Source organism: Corvus cornix, chromosome 4 (assembly GCF_000738735.6).
Source record: "Corvus cornix cornix isolate S_Up_H32 chromosome 4, ASM73873v5, whole genome shotgun sequence".
In the NCBI taxonomy this organism is placed as follows: Eukaryota; Metazoa; Chordata; class Aves; order Passeriformes; family Corvidae; genus Corvus; species Corvus cornix.
In genome coordinates, this window is record NC_046334.1 from 31,759,272 (window position 1) to 31,776,468 (window position 17,197).

Below are 17,197 nucleotides of genomic sequence, written 5' to 3' on the forward strand. Positions count from 1 at the left end.
CACAAATCATCAAACTGCTTTTCTTAGTACTTGCTATTTATTTTTTTAAATGTCCACCAATGCAATAGGCATTGAGCAGTGATTTTAAAGAAGAGTAAATTTTATGAACTTTACTCAATAGTTTGCACCCTGTTAGGAGACACTGGAAGGTCAAATATAGTTAGTAAGAAGAGCCTTAACACAGTATTAATAACATGCTCCAAGTGAATTTCCACTCATACTAATGAAACCCAAAACAACTGGTCACAAATCTGAAAGGGCAATCAAGTCCATATTACCAAGGGACTGGATGCTACGATTTCTTCACCAATAGAAAGAGGAGTAGATGATATTCATAAGCCTGCTCTAGGCAGGCATATACCTGCCTAGAATACATACCTGCATTCTTAAAGTAACACAAAACAGGTATTCCAAAACCCCTTCAGCTCCTTGCACTTGAGCTGTTTTTTCTGGTCACCACTCAACTCCTCCCTAGCTGAGTTTGACATTCAGGCAGGACTCCTACACTTATATACTTTGAACACTAGGAAACTACATCATTAACAAATTAAATACCTCAGCCAGCCATGAAGGATGGTAAAAAAAAAAAAAATTAAATTAATAAATCAATTTCCTAGAACAAACCTTTTTTATATCGCTCCTTGTAGTAAGCAGAAAAAAAGAGGTTGTTGTCACACATGAGAACTTTAAAAGCGATACTGGTGGTGTAGAGAGATATTTTACATAATACTAAAAAGGAAATAAGTGGTTGAAATGGACAGTTTTAGTCTCTTCCACTCATGAACCTGAAGCCTGGTGGCATGAAGTTGTGACAAAAGGCAAAAAATCATTGTGAGGACCCTCTTAAGTTAGCTCCACTAACTTAAGACAGCTTTCAATACCCTGATTTTCAGGCACTCAACTGGCAGCACCCTGCACTCACACAAAGTAGGATGCAATCTTCAACAGCCAAGCTTTCCCAGTATTGCTGACAAAACCCCCCAAAGCATTGAACTTCTTGAGGCCACCTTGGCACGACTGCTGTCTTGGTAAATGCTATACAGACAGTGGAGATGGCTGCTGTTGTTTCAGCAACCTCAGCAACATTTCAATGACCATTTCTGTACGCAGCTGCGGTACCAGCAGTCACTCTCTGCTCATAATAGCTAACAATAATTAGCTAATAATATAAGCTAATAGCTTTGCCTCTCATGAAGTGAGGGGAAGTCTCCTTGGACTTGGCCTCACAGAAATTTCTCCCCCAAATACATACTTAATTAAGAAATATGGTAAGGTTAACGACCTCAAAAGAGATGATTGAAGCCTCCTGGTCTTTCTTTTTTGCCCTCATTCTGAAAAGAGACACCACTAGCTGTATGAACCCCTCCCAAGTCACTAAGAAAAGGTGAAGAACTTCTCTCTTTCCACCAGGTTCTATAGCAGAAATCAATGATGACTATGCGTACCACTGTCAAAATAAGAAAAGCCCACTGCAAGATCTATTTGTGGCTTTTTTGTTTTTTAAATTGTAACTGTTCCTTAATTGCCAATTCTCAAAATTGAGTGAACTCTTAAGACAGATGTTCTGCTGTAAAGAAAATTCCATCCAATACCATGTTTAACTGCTTTAAATGAAGTCTTGTACTATACACATTAGGAAGAGGCTGTAATTATTTGAAAGCCCACGTGCTTCAGGCAGAAAATACCATTCTTGAACTTGCAAGTTTGTCACACTGAATTGGTGAAAATTGCTGGAAATTCCGTCAGCTGTGAAACTGGAACAACTGGTACACTTCAGCTAACTATACAGAACTGAACAAAAGTAATAGTTATTAGGGTAACTGGAAGTGAACGGCTTGTACTCAGTATCAGTCCTTTAATGGAGAATGTTAACAGAGAAAAGCTGTGGCTGTTTGGCACCGACAGTGAGAACTAGCTAGCTGATGATCACAAGCTGGAAGGAAAGGTTAAAGACAAAGTACTCAAGTGGCACATTAAGTGCTTTAAGGTGGCTCCTTCAACTTTCAACTAACATGGAGGCCAGTGCTTGCTTTTAATTAAAGTTCTAGTTGACATACACAGGCTGTAGAGGGAGTTGCTGGGGTTTTTTTGTATGTTTTGTCCTGTCATAATCCTGTCTCTTCTCTGCAGAGAACTCTGGAAAATCTCAGCTATAAAACAGCATAAAATCTAATATTACTGTATTGTAGCATTGTCTTAGCCTGCGGGAATTTTCATAAAACTGCAGTAAGGAAACAGAGCAACCTACAGTGATATTTCTGCACATCTTGTAAGACATACTTCTTTTATTTCCCAAATTATTGAAACAGGACATGTTCTGTTTTTTGAGCAATTTAAATAGCCACCTAAGATGACTTCTACAGCACTAATACCACTACCTTCCCCTCCCCCCCCATTATTTTGCTAGCAGTTGAAAACCCAGACTCAATTTCTTCTTTTAGGAGAGATGTTTCAACTTGAAAAAAAATTACAGAAATCAGAATAGGATTTGCTATGTTGCTACCGGTTTTAGGTGACAAAAAGCACTGTTTTCTACAAAGCAAGTTCAGGACTTTCCATAAGCATCAATAGTTGAGTTTAATCAGAGAAATAGTAATAGCTAACTTGTAAAAAATGAAAATTAATTAATAGTGGAAAATGAAACAGGTTTTCCTCAAGTAAATTGTTATTTCTTGGACAGGAATCAATGCAACAAGAATTCCCAAATCTGAGGATTCATGAGCAGAATCAGGGCTTTCCTAGAAGAAAAATATTTCTCAAGAAGTTTTTTGAAATATGAGTTTGGATTTGTAAGTATGCTTTGACTGGATTCCATTACCAGAATATAAAGGAATAATTTACATACAATATACTCTGAAATCAATTCAGTACAGAATGTACAATATTTTACACAGTACTTCCACCTTTAGTTACATCCTTCCACAAGGGATGACACCACCACTAAAACTCCCAGACAAGCCTTGGCTCTGTCTCTCAGTTAATTCTGTTTGTTAAACACAATATTTTCAAGTGATTTCTATTCAGTCTGCATTCAGCTTTCTCATCTGTATCACAGTTAACCTTTTGCACCTTTGCCACCCATCTTGACTTTACCAACCTACACGCTGACTGCTCACAAGTACTGCATTATCATGCTAAAAAAATACTGAACAGTCATTTTGGGGATGGGAATGGCTCCTAAAAAATTACATAAGCAAACATGCATCTCATGATGTTTTGACCCAAACCACTGTCTGTATGGGAAAGCATCACACTGCATTTTAATTTAATTACATCACATGCCTTTTATATGTATTTTTACACTCCCAAGTTTTTAATCACACAGATGAACACTTTGTGAGAAGTCAAACCATGCAATTCATTAGTTATCCAATAAATTAATCATAAGGTCTTCATTCTTGGTTTGTTTTGAGGTCATATTGAGATCTTTCAAGTGCAGCAATTTATCAGCTGTACCCTGATGTGCCAGCGAGAACGTTCAAATAAAACATCCATGTAGAACAATACAGAGGAAGGTTTCTCTTATCTATGCCTCATGCTGAAAGCTTGACCTCCTCTCATTTGCTACTGGACATCTCTAGTGCCTGTTTGGGAGGCTTTCATGGGAGTCAAAGACACAGGTTTATATAACTTTCAGGCAGAAGAGGGATCAGAGTCTAAGTCTCCCACATTCTGAGTGCTTCCAGCTCTGCAAACGCATCTTTCTTTCATGAAGAATCTTGGCATCTAACTTTGCACCTTCTTTTCAGGCCATACATCAAACCAGTTCATTTTAAGGTCACTACTTGGCTCAAGCAGTCAACTTGCTCTTCAACCACACAGGCCTTTTTTGGGGCCATAGCAGGTTGGTTAGCATTATTCTCAATATGCAAAAAACATCAGCAGATCTAACAGTTACTAGAGAAGTGAAAAATCTTTTGCTCATCAATTAACATTTCACATTGGGAAAGACTCTTGAATGTGTCTTATCCACCCCCATCCTGCAGTCTTGCACAGGAAAATGCCAAGGACAGGTGCCTCATTTATTTGCTTCCACTAACTTTGACATTTAAGCTCATTTTTACACTACAAGTTGAATCATGTTTATCTAATACAGAGGAGTGAACTGCATCAACAAAAAAAGGAAAGGAAAGATGATGGTAATCCCAGCAGAGCTACCTTCAAAACTTGTTTGTATTTAGTTATGAGAAGTGGTATGTTGTACGGATTGTAGAGAGCTTATTTTTCTTTCAAAACCACAGTCCAGCTGCACAAAGCAGAGGTCAAGCAGGATCCTAAACATATCTTCCTCAAGTATTTTAGAAGGGAAACACATTTTCTTGAGTATTGTTTTTCCCCAAAAGTTTCTTAGGAAAGCTGAGGTTTAATACATATTTGAAATAACATCATAATAATGCTTTCAAAACACAAGCTAAATAACTGCACTCTTGGTATATTGCAAACCAATCTGAATCCCTAGTAAGTTAATTCCTAACCAGGGCCCTCCATTCGGTACTAACAGTAGCTTCTGTTGATGCATGACTGAATTGTGCATATAATGTGTCCACTTTATAGAGAAATCCAATTCTAACTCACTGGGATGCCTTCTTTTAAAAATTAAAAATAATAAAATTATCCTTTTGCCAGAAGTAATGAAAACTATTAAGTGCATAGGTACTAAAAGTGACTGTAGAAGTTTAGTACTGTTCTAAGATCAAAAGCCATCCATGCTCTTCAGATAGAGAAATCTCCCCGATTTTCTCCAGACTTGGAAAAAGTGAAGTCTAACCTGCATTGCAGAAGAACAATTATTAAAAAACATATCATGTACAGGCATCTCCACATGACTCTTATTACCCATTTTCTCTGTAAGTAAAATTTTGCTCAGCTGTAAAGCTGTCAATTTGCAGTTAATCCAAAGCTGATCAAAAATCCAGAGAATAAAAAGTACTGTAAAAATACAAAGTACTGAGTCACGAAGTAATGATTTACAGAATTCTTTCTCCCATTTTTCCTTCTTATGTCGTCTTTATTGTGGATTCTTCCATTTCATGAGAAGCTTTCAATACTTAAAGATTGTCTTATTAACATTTATAAGTAATAACCATAGCATCAGTAATAAAAATCAATACATAGAACAAGTGACTCACTAGCTTGTTGATGGTGCTCTTCTTCACTTTGGAACGGGCTGAATTCATAACTAGATATCTTGCTTTTCAATAATGAAGTCAGAACATTGTCTACCTTCTCTACAGAAGAAAATTTCAATGCCTGCTTAAAAGAAAGAAAAACCAGAAAAAAATGTTAGTGCATTTGTTGCATATGTATTTTTAACTTTATACTCAGAGTGCTGGTGAATCAAATTACTCAAAACAGTATTATGGCAAACTCTCTCTTAGTAAGAGCAACTCAATTTTTGAGAACTATAGAAGAGAAATTTTAATACAAAAGAATCATGTCAATATGACCCAACTGCACATAAACACATATTATAACGTATGAAGTCCAGCCATGACTTAAAAACTTCTGGATGAAGTGTAAGGACAGGAAGATTTATGTTTTACTACAGCAGTAATTCAGGGTGAGTTTAAAGATTATAGTAGCACTCTGTTACCCAAAATTTGTACATTAAGATTGTGGACTTGCTTAGGTAGGAAACAGTTTCAGTTTCATCAGCCAACACATAACTTTGTTGACAGAACAAGAAACTGATATCAACCAGATAGATCGGCTTCCTACTAAACAGGTAGTCTTTAGACAAGGGAAATTCTCACTGATTGCCAGGAGATTTTTGAGTGCCTCTTTCTGGACAGAAGGTCAAGATCTATGCCTAACAACTTTCAAGGTAGCCATAACTAAACATTTATTTGCCTGGCCTGACAAGAGCAGCCTGACTACGGAGATTTGAAGAGTAAGAATATTTTACACCAAGTACTACAGCTCTAGTCCAGTCTGCTGCACCGGGCACCAAAAGGAGCTCAGCCACAGCAGAGAAGAGCTCAGGGGGAGTTGCTTTACTCTGCTCAGGGCCAGCAGCCCTGAGTTTGCCTTCCCAAAGCTGGATTGTTGCTGGCCAAGACAATTCTGGGATCACTAAAAGGGAACATCTGCAGACATGCTTAGCATATGAACTTGGAAAAAAAAAAAACATGTCTATGAGTGAAATGCTGAGGAGAAAAGGACAGAGGGGTCTACTTACGAAACCTGAAGTTTAATTCCCAAGACTGTTAAAAGGGAGTAAGAAAAGTAAGTATGACATGATCAGAAAATGTTGAATGCAGAGGCAGGATATAATTTCATCCAACTCCTACCAAGAATTAGAAGATAAGTTTATGCAGGTAGGAAGCTAACAATATGATTGTTTATTTTTCCCATAATTAACCCTGGCCCTTCCAATATTAAGACAGATAAAAACCATTGCATTTCTTTTCAAAATTCACTCCCTTTCTGTGCTGCCACATTATATTCTCTGTACTTTTATTCAATAATTATGAATACATACATTAATCTTCAATAAGCAAAGTAATAAGCATTAAAAAAAGACTCCACCTAGGAAAAAAAGATCTTTGAGGCTTGTTCTAGAATAAAGATCTAACCTAAGTACAAAATTTAGTATGAATTCAGAAAGCACATTCAAAACCTCCCAAGTATCTATAAAACCTCCAAACTATTAACATGAACAACAACACTATGTTTACAAGTTATTAAGAGGACTAAAATCAAAATTCAGTTAGGAAACCATACTATTTTCTCTTATTCCAAGTAGGTCTTCTTAGATAAGTTATCATTACACTACCTTAATAGAGTTCGATCTAGAGTAGGACAAAACCAAGTAACAACACAGGAACTAGCTCAGATGAGTGTATGTGGCAGATCCTGTGTCTTGAAAAAAGAGGCTCAAAACCACTTGTACTCACTGAAGCAACTGTATAGTAGATATCACATTGTGCAGAGAATAAGAATTTAAGTGGGCTTCTAGACAAACTAAAGTTGAAGTAATATTTTTTTATCTCCATTTAAAATAGGAGGGATACCCCTTACACGTTGTGCTACCTATCTAACCCTCTCTGTTCAAAAGAAAATGAACAAACAAACAAAATCCACCCTGACAACACCTGCCTCTTATTTTCTGTCTTGAAATTCCAGAGGAGCAATTTCAGACAGAATCCATTTCAGACTGTACTGTATATCCAAGATAAATAAGCACTCCATAGTCTCTTTTCAGCAATCATTCCGGGAAATCTTGCCTACAAATCTCCTCTACTTTTTAATATGAGCTGAGACCAAAACCCTTCCTTATCCATTTTAGTCAGTCAGAAATCTATGGAAGGAATACCTTATGAATGCATAGCTCTTACTTCACTCTGAGACAACCAAATTTACATGGAATAAAACAATGTTTCACAACCTGAGATGGAACAAGTTCTTGAACAGAGAACTCGCAGCAAAATTTCTCACACTCCAATGACCAGCTTATCCATTTCTATGATTTACAAGTCAAGAACAATACACTTCTTATATAAAGTTATCAGTGCAATTTGCTTCAAGTTTTCCACCTCAATTTCTGGTTTTCATCTTACTCCTGGGACGTAAAATCTGAAGGCTTAAGCAATGATTTAACCAGCTATGTTGTTAACTAAACTGGAAGGAGGAGCTTTGTTTTGCTGCTCTTCAACAAAGATACAAAAGGAAATAAAAGGATTAGTTAATCAAGAGGAAAAAAAAAAAGGCAGCTATGTCTTTTATCTCACATACAGGAGGGCCTGTTCCAGCATTTCTGCGAAGATAACAGCTAAAACAACAGCAAAACAGAACTAGGAATAGGGCTGCTCTGCACTACCCAGCTCCATATCATAAATGTCACCTCCCCAAGAAACAATTCTGTTGAGAGACCTTTACTTTACTGCCCATTCCTGCCCCACAGCACGCGCAGACTCAAAGTATGCTGTGTTTACGTATTTTAATGCACCCTATACAGATCTCTATAGGCCCATGAAATCTTCCCAAGAAATCTCACCAACATTACAAACCTGAAGTTCATGCTGAAGCTTCACCAAAGCCAACAGAAGCAGAACTGTATTTAAAGTTGTACTTAACATTAAGCAGCCTGCAGACAACTCTGAGCCACTCAGGAGTTTGAGAAAGCCCACATTTTATCCAAATAAAGATTTACAACACTGGAGAAAATAGGCAATAGTGCTAGTTTCCCCCTACGTCCTTGCAGCCCCTCAGAATTAAGCTAGTGAGTTTGTAGGCAATTCTTCCCATACTCTCTGAAGCACAGCCAACTGTTCTCTGCTCCAGTACTCGAAGTCCTTCAGCAAGCACTACTGCTTGCTCCAATCCCATCTTCCCAGCCACAGGCACTATCTCTATTCCCTCAACGCTTCTCAGAGCAACGGGACACAGCTGTGAACAGAAAAGCCCCAAGTGCTGACCATCACACCTGGGCTTCCAAAAACATCCTTGAAAGAGGAGACCACCAAGTACATATTTTGCTACTTTTGTGAACAAGATTACTTAAATTCTTTAAAAACTGCTAACCAAGCCCTGAAAAAGTGTGCCACTGAAACACAGCATCCACAGCCAGTAAATTAATATTCTACACAGGCTTTGGCAGTACTAACAAGGCTACATTTACATAAAGATGAACTTCTTCAGTAGTTCTTACATATTAGACACTACTTTATATGCACTTCCACATCTCGATTGCTTCTGCCAAAAAGAATGGGCTAGGTTTAAAAATCACTCAAGCATTTCTGACAATTTTAGCCAGTGATAGAATATGGACAGCTTTCATACCTAGAGGAAAAGAAAGAAACATTTTAAAATAACAGCTGTTGATGTGGCTGAGAAGATGGAAATATTAAATACAGTTTCAAAGGAAGTATCTCTGGGAATCAGGTAGAGATGCATATCACCACATAAGTCATACAGCTATTTTACATGTTTTCAGAGAGAAGGCTGCAGTTTATTTTCATTCTTTTTTTCCAATATCCACTGTAACTGGAATCCTGTTTAATGGCCATGATAAAAACATCCTTTTAAGATACCAAGCATCTCAAAATCATAGGAGTATTATTCAACCAAAGTTTGTCATGAAGACTTCTTCAATCTTTCTAGATATTCTAAGTCACTCAAACTAACATGGACTCAGCAACTTCAGTAATAAGGATATGACCTTAGTCTCAATTTTTTTTTTTTTTTTTAACCTAATAAATCTGTGCCAGGAAACCCCAACACTAGATGTTTGAATCAATAATTCCATTTGGTAGGAACTCTGAGAGAAAAATCAATACAGCATATAAATCAAGCAGAATGCTGAAAAGATTAGTTGATGTAAAGTAAAACATGAAATATGAAAAAGTTTAATTATGAATTATAAAAACCTTAAAATCAGTCAGTACATTAGGCTACTGCAACAACATAAACTCCCTAAGAGAGTTTCTTGAATGCAGAATTACGTGAAAGAACCAAAATTCATGACCTTTAGCCAACTCTTATTCTCATAGCAAATCCATTCAGCATTATGATTCAGTTATTATGATCCCAAGTCTTCCTACTTTAACATTTCAATTTTTTTCTTTCAAAACTCATGCAAAGAAACTTATTTAATTTTATTTATTTCTTCAATTACACTTGAAATATTTATTTGATTGTTTAAAATATCTTGCTGATGTTGGTAAATGCTTTTTAAATTCAGAAAGATTTGGAACAGAAAATTGCAATCCATCAGATAGAGCAAAGAATTTTATCCAAGACCATGATTTGTAAAATCTTAGATTATGATTAATCAAAACCTTAGCTAACGTTAGTCTTTAATTGCTCTCTACAAACAGATTCATAAATGCCGTGGTACCATATTTTGATAGTCTCCCACTAAGATACATGAATTCACCTGACCATCACTAAAAAAAATGGATCTCTGTAATCCTATTTTGTCTATCTCTTTGGCTCTACTGGGGGACAAAGTGGAGCATCTCAAAGGAGCTGGAAAGGTTGGCAAGACAATACGGAATACAGTGTAAGCATTTTACCAAAGCACTGTGTCTTTGGTATGAACTAATGCAGCCATTTGCTTTCATCACAGAATTTTAATAAGGAGATACTTCTCAGATTGCAAGTACTTGTGAAAATCTTGAACTTTCCTTCAAACCACAGAGTGATACTGCTTTGATCAATAATTGCTGTAAGCTTTTCTGTTTTATATCAGTTTTGTTTTCCATTGTGTTTGATTGTTACTTTGCATAGATAAACGACTGTTGCCCCAGGATACTTCTGCAAATAAGTTGATAGTCTCAGAGGTTTTAATTATCCTGGTTAAAGAGAAGTTACTACTACTCTTGCTACTTGATGGGAATTCTAATTAGTATCAAGCCTGTTTTGTTTTTCCTTTTGTGAACATATTTTAAAGATTAAATTAAATTATGTTCTGTAAATCGCATCTTTATGATGTAGCTTGTTGACATTAAATCAGGAGCCCATTTTAAAAGTTTGCAGAAAAATTTTAGCTACCTAGCTAGTTAGTGTACCTCCCCCTGTGGCCCAGCAGGTACCATTAAATGAGACAAATCTTCCAACATATAGTACACTTAAAAAAGAATTACCATCCGTACACTTTGCCACAGAGTAGCCGTGACACTGTGTGGACCGTAGAGCTTACCCAGTTGAAAACATTTTCTCAACGTTCGTTTTTCAGTTACCAAAACCATAAAAATAACAGCATATAGCAGTGTCACCACATTTAAACCCTTGCTTATTATTCAGATGAGTAAAGGTTAGGAATTGTTAAACATACTTTGGGGTCATAACATTACAGCTGCATTTCCTGGTGTGCACTACTGCTCTGCACAGAATTATTTTTGCATTTGAATGTGATTTGAATTGCATGTGCTTTACTATATATAAGTCATGCTGGTTAAATGAAGGGCCAAACTCTTGAATAACACAAATAACTCTCCAGTGGAAATACCTTGTGTGTTGTAGGTATCTAGGTTACCATGTTAGTGAAAAATTTTTAAATCATTATGGCACATTTCTTATGCATACAAGTTTAAATGAGACCTGTTAGAGGCGTACTTTGATATACTTCAAAACACAGGCTAAAAAATGATAGATACCATAAAGAATTTAAGAATACATTTGTTCTTTGAGTTGCACTGTTTTCCTTGTGCAATGGCCTGTTTTCCTAGAACAGAAGTAACTCATACTCGGAAGGAATCTAGCCTCATCCTTAATAGAACAATAATAATGTAATATATCATATTTTATTAATGCTTTTGTTATGAGTGTAATGCCTTAGGTGGCAGATAAGGTATATTTGTCACAGGAAAATGAGACTGCACTGGAAACACAGACTATTATTTCTGTTCTGGCTTTGCAATTACAATATAGAGATCATGAAAGGTCTGCTTGGGCTACCGACCATTCAGCAAATAATACAGTGATACAAACAAACGAGATTCCATCCTTTCTTAATATATGCTTTCTTTTCCTGTTATTTTTCATGTGCCACTGGCAAAGAACAGGCTGCAGAGCACTGCAGTCTGCCGTGCTGATCTGAAACACAGCTCAAAACCTGATTTTTTCTAAATATATGCAAAGAATCTGCATGGCAACCAGCAAATCACATGAATGATAATTCAGCAGCTGTAAATGGACTCTACATGAACAGCAACCTACTGCCTCCCATACAAGCTATGCCAGAAAAATTTGGTTTGATGGTGAGCGAATAATAACCCTCCAAATGCAATGTGGTTTAAGATTACTTGTTTCTATTGGTTTCAGAACATACAGAAAAATAACACTTTAAATGGAGAGGGACTTTACTAATATTTGTTCTCATTTTCAACCTTTGGAATGCAGCATGTTGCTCAATGGGCATATACAGCACAAAGGATGTTTACATCACTCTCTTAACAAAACAAGAAAATGGAAAGTTTTTTTTCTCTTGCCTGACTTGCTTGCAACTAGACATCTAAGAAACAGGCCTCTTAATCCTTAATCTACTACTGAGCCATTAGAAATTACTGTGCAATCAAAAGACTGCATACTATCTCTTAATTCATTCAGGCACTTACATTCTATTTTTCTTTAATTAAAATTTGAGAAGTCAACTTACCTGACAAGTGAAAGCTATTGGGTCAGCCACCTTCTTTAAAATGGGTTCAATTTCCTCTAGTGCAGTATAGTACTCAATCTGTGCTGTCGTCTTAATAACTCCCCCACAGTAGACATTTACATATACAGGGCCAGCAGGAAAATCTTATAAAACACAAATCAGAACAGTAGCTGAAAACATTTTACAGTCCCAGACCAGAGATCTTGGGGAATGAGTAAAAGAACAGAGAATATCACAGAAAAAACAGAGTTGATGAACTGACTGGATTTGCATTTCACAGATGATTCAGTGTAGTCAGTTTATTTATTCAGGTCTTTCAGTCTAACATCACAAAGCTGATAAAAGAAAATACATATCTTTAAATCTGTATAAAGAAAAGCTATTCTATTGCTTCACATTAGAAAGGAATGAAAACAGAATGCTTAAAATTTCCAACGGCCCTTTGATAGACTGATGACCTATAATCAGCTCCCTTATGCCTACATGCTAAGGAAAAGTTCATTTATCACAAATAGTGCAATTGCTATTCATCTTATGAAACATTTTCCTTAACCGCAGTCAAGGTTCTCAAAATCGTATTTGAGCTAGGCTGCAGAAATTGCAGTATAATTAATCCATTCCAGTTGTTTACCTCGTAAAAGCCAAGGAGAGAGGCACTTGTAGTCTGTTACTTAAGTAGGACTCGCTCTGTGCATGCAGCACAAGCCTACTTTATGAGCACATTTCCCAATCCATTAGTATTTGTTGAGCCAGCCATTCTGCTGGACCATACTAGCACAGTGTTCTTAAAATACTAATCCTGCCCACAAAACGGTCAAAAAAGGGGCAATTCTGAAAATGGAGAAGAGTAATAGGGACAGAGAAACTAGACTAATAGTACATCACATTAAATCACTTAAATGGAAACTGCCCAAATGTGGGTTTAAAAAAAAAAAAACAACAAAATACAACATTTTTCCTATAACATCACATCAGGTGGACCGACAAAGGATACTTCCAAATTTCCACTTTTCCAGGTTTTGAAACAGAAAGAAACATTGAACACAAATTATATAAGAAACACGTTAAACTTGGGCTACAGCTCTCTGCCAATTTTTTCATATTTCATTTACTTTTCACATTTTATTTCTTCACCCACTACAGAAACCTTCTTGTGATCAACAGTGTTCTCACAAAAAAAAAAAAAATTGGAAGAATCTTTTAAGATCTGTGCATGAGGAGTGCAGCTTTTGCTCTCTGAAATCCAGTTACAGATGGAAGTTCCCTGTTCATTACGTTCTTTCCAGTCAGGTTTCTAAAAACAAACTCTCTGCACCATCTGATAAAGAACTCAGGCCATACATAGCCATCGTCTCAGGACAGTGTTCAGGATGAAAATTACAGAATCAATTAGGCTGGAAAAGACCTCCAAGATCATTGAGTTCAACTTCTGACCAACCACCAAGCTGTCAACAAGATCATGGCACATGTGCCACATGCAGTCATTTCTTGAACATCTCCAAGGATGTGACTCCTCCACCTCCCTGGGAAACCCATTTCTATATTTAACAAACCCTTCTGTGAAGAAATTCTTTCTGATGTCCAACCTGAACCTCTCCTGGCACAGCTTGAGGCCAGGTCCTCTTGCCCTGTCACTGGTTGCCTGGGAGAGGAGACCAAACCCCACTTAGCACAGCCTCCATTCAGGTAGGTTGTAGAGAGTGACAAGCCTTTTCTCCAGGCTGAACAACGTCAGCTCCCTCAGCCACTCCTCATGTGAGTTATTCTCTAATAACTCCAGCTCCACTGCACTTCTCTGGACACAATCCAGCACCTCAGTGTCCTTCTTAAAGCATGGGGCCCAGAACTGGACACAGCACTCGACTGGTGCAAGTCTCACCAGTGCCAAGTCACAGAAATCATCAGGTCACAGAATTACCAGAACATAGCTCCAAGAAGCCACAGTGGGAAATTGTAGCCTATGTGCATGTATTTCCTCCTATCCAAGGTTATACTGCAATCATTTTGGAATAAAATATTACGTAAGTTCCTCTGGGAATTCACAGCATGCAGCCCAATAGCAAACTATGAATACACAAGTGAGAAATGTTTTAATTCTTAACTCACATCAAGAGTGGGGATAGGTGTGGCCCTTAAATCTGCACAAATCTTCTAAGAGAAACTGTTGTTAAATAGTTGAAACTGTTATCAACTAGTTAAGGATGGAGCACCAGAAAAAATCATTGGGAACTAGCAAAGACCAGTGATACAGAGAAATGGCATGAATGTGAAGAGAGAAAAGAAATTATTTCCTGCATCCGTAAGAATTATGGAGAGGAATATCACCAGATTTACTGCATTAAATATAAAATGAAACATTTAGTAATGGAGTAATAAGAAAAGAATATTAGGTTTGCATTTTATGGATGTAATTTTGAAGAATGTTAATCTGTAACTAATCAATGGCATTTTAAGACTGCCACATGCCATTTAACCACACAAAACCAATCTAATAGAACCTAGGTTCCCATAAATCACAAGGTCTTGCTTCTCGGCATCATTAAAAGTTATGTGTGCAAAACTCATGTACAGGAAACACCCACAAAATAGCAGAAAGGGAAACTACTTGTCAGAAAAAGTGAAGGGAGTTGAAACTTCTCAGTTTTTCTTAAAGGTAAAGAATATTTTTCGTACCTAGGGCTTTCACGTATTTGACCTTCTTGTTCCAAGAGGCTGTCTGTGTTCTAATTCGTTGATTATCTGCTACGAATTCAATTTCTAGAGTTTCTTCATCTATTTCATCTTTCAACAGAATGAATATTTCACCAGGGTTCTACAAAATTAAAATGTGTTCTCATTAGTCCTTCAGAAAATTATACTGGAAGTGTAACATTATATTGAAAGTATATTGGAAGAACTTTCCTTTACCAACAGCTTCATGCAAAAAAAAAAAATCATACTACCAAAATATGATGGTATCTCACTGCTTCCTTTAATCTTTTACTTACATAAATGACACAAGTAATGTAGGATTTTAAATTCGGCTTACATAAGAATATTTCAAAACAGTATTTTAAATGCATATGTAGGTGAATTGTTACATTTTCTAAGGCCCCTCTACTTTATAGTCTGGAAGAATGACATCCATCCTAGTAAGAATAATCTAAAATACTTTAGACACACTTAACCTCTTACAGTGAGGTGACAGTAGACAGAAGCAGCAGGTGATGTGAGACAATAGCCCTCTACTACCTCCTGAATCAGGGGGAAAATCATTCCCTTAGAACTGTACTGATCTCAACAATGAAATAATGTTTGCAAGTCATCTTTAAAAGACAGCAATAAAATCTGTGAGATTCCAGGTACAATGCAACTTCCATACATATATAAGTGGCCACTCACTTATATAAAGGAATGCAGCACTGTATTTCGTACTTCCTCTGTTTATGCTGTCACATATTTCTCACAGCCACGCTGACTAAAAACACACATGAACATTTATGTCCACTTCATATGCATGCAGATACATACATATACATACATATAAATACTTCTGACTTAATTTAAACTCAGCCTAGGTCCATACTCATGATGCCTTAAGAGGCCTCCTAGAAACAGAGACTAGACAGGAGTAAAGGAGTAAAGGTAGGTATTTATTTGAAAGGCCTTCAAAGGTACACTCTGGGGAGCCAGAGGCTACTGCCAAGATGGACCCCAAGATGGACAACAGGTCACAAGTTCTTCACACTTTTATAGGTTTGGTTCATTTGCTTATCAGGGTTAATTGTCCAATTAAAGCTTCAGTTTAATGATGTAATTCCCCTCAGCCTGACCCCCTTTCAAAGGCTTCTGGTTTATACTTTTTGGGCCTAGGACGGTCTGGGTGTCCTTGAAGAGCAGGCCCGGAGAGGCTTTGTTATGTCTACATAGCATGAGAGAGCAGAAGTTTTACAGGCTACAAGAAACTTCAGAGTTACACATTAAGCAGTACAGAATTTGAAAAATATAAAAGTTAAAACCTCAGGCATCACTCACACAAGCCCTGTGTAATTCATGGTATGGGCGCATATGCATGTATACATACACCCATCCTGGATTCTTGACGAGACAAACTCCGTATCTCTCAAGAACTGCCTGATTACTTGCTCCCTCTAAAGTATAAGGCCCAAATGACAGTAATACTTCGACTCAAGCTGCTAAATAACTCCAATAGAGCTGTCTCCAAACTACTTGCAAATCTTTTGACTGCAGTGTGGATGCAACACAAAGGCAAAATTAATCCCACTGCAGTCTTGATGTACTCTCATTTTGGTCCCTTGACAATTTTTGGAAACAAATAGCAGATATAGTATGAATGAGATTGCAGCAGGAAGAGAAGAAGTACAATGACTGTTATCCCAAAGATTTTAGAAGTCTTACCTCACATGATAATCTTCTCGGAAGCACCAATATTGACTGCTCATTACTTTCTAATCTTTCAGAGAGTACCTCTGTTTTAAAAGTGAGGTTTGTTTCTTCTGATGCTCTCCTGACATCTGACAAGTTAATATCAGAGATAGTCTGGTGATCTGAAATAAATAATGTGAAATGAGAACATTGTTAATAATCCTAAATCAACAAAACATGGCAATGATGTGGTTTCCAATGTATTACTCATATGGCATTTGGAGTCACCTTAAGGACAGCGCATGAAAGCCTGGCAAAATTCCTTTAATATAAATGTAATGAGGGGGCGTCCTTTGATAAAGAGCTTCCCCCTGAAGTTTTGATCCTGCAGCCTTGATTTACATGAACAGGCTCTGCACATATGCTTTGTCTTCCTAAAACAAAAAGGGACATAACCTTTAGACTGAAATCGTTGTTTTGTAGTCTCAGAACTCTCATACACTGGATGAAATGGGATTTTTACCACTCTTCCTTTCTCTATATGTAAAGAAGCACACGCTGAATGTACAACATCAACCCACCTGTCTACAGGAAGGGCTTACACGAGGGCAGTGATACCTGTAACATGGTACTATGACAGTAAGCACAGATTTCTTTGACACAAATTCCATAGTATTTGCCTGCCTTAATGGACTAAATGATGGATGGAAGGCATACATTTTTTAGTAGGAT

At 37.1% G+C, this 17,197-nt stretch overlaps 1 protein-coding gene across 4 annotated transcripts in view; it reads right to left on the reverse strand.

Annotated features, from left to right (window-relative positions):
- The window catches only part of BANK1 (B cell scaffold protein with ankyrin repeats 1), a 137,760-nt gene that overhangs the window by 82,385 nt on the left and 38,178 nt on the right, over positions 1 to 17,197 (reverse strand). For 3 of the 4 annotated variants that reach the window (XM_010411683.3, XM_010411681.3, XM_039551571.1), the window contains exons 4-7: positions 16,499 to 16,647; positions 14,774 to 14,912; positions 12,101 to 12,243; positions 5,130 to 5,253 (exon numbers count right to left, since the gene is read on the reverse strand). In XM_010411683.3, the coding sequence (XP_010409985.2) occupies positions 5,130 to 5,253; positions 12,101 to 12,243; positions 14,774 to 14,912; positions 16,499 to 16,647 (555 nt within the window). The remainder of the gene's footprint in view (positions 1 to 5,129; positions 5,254 to 12,100; positions 12,244 to 14,773; positions 14,913 to 16,498; positions 16,648 to 17,197) is intronic. The other variant, XM_010411682.3, reaches the window with a different exon arrangement.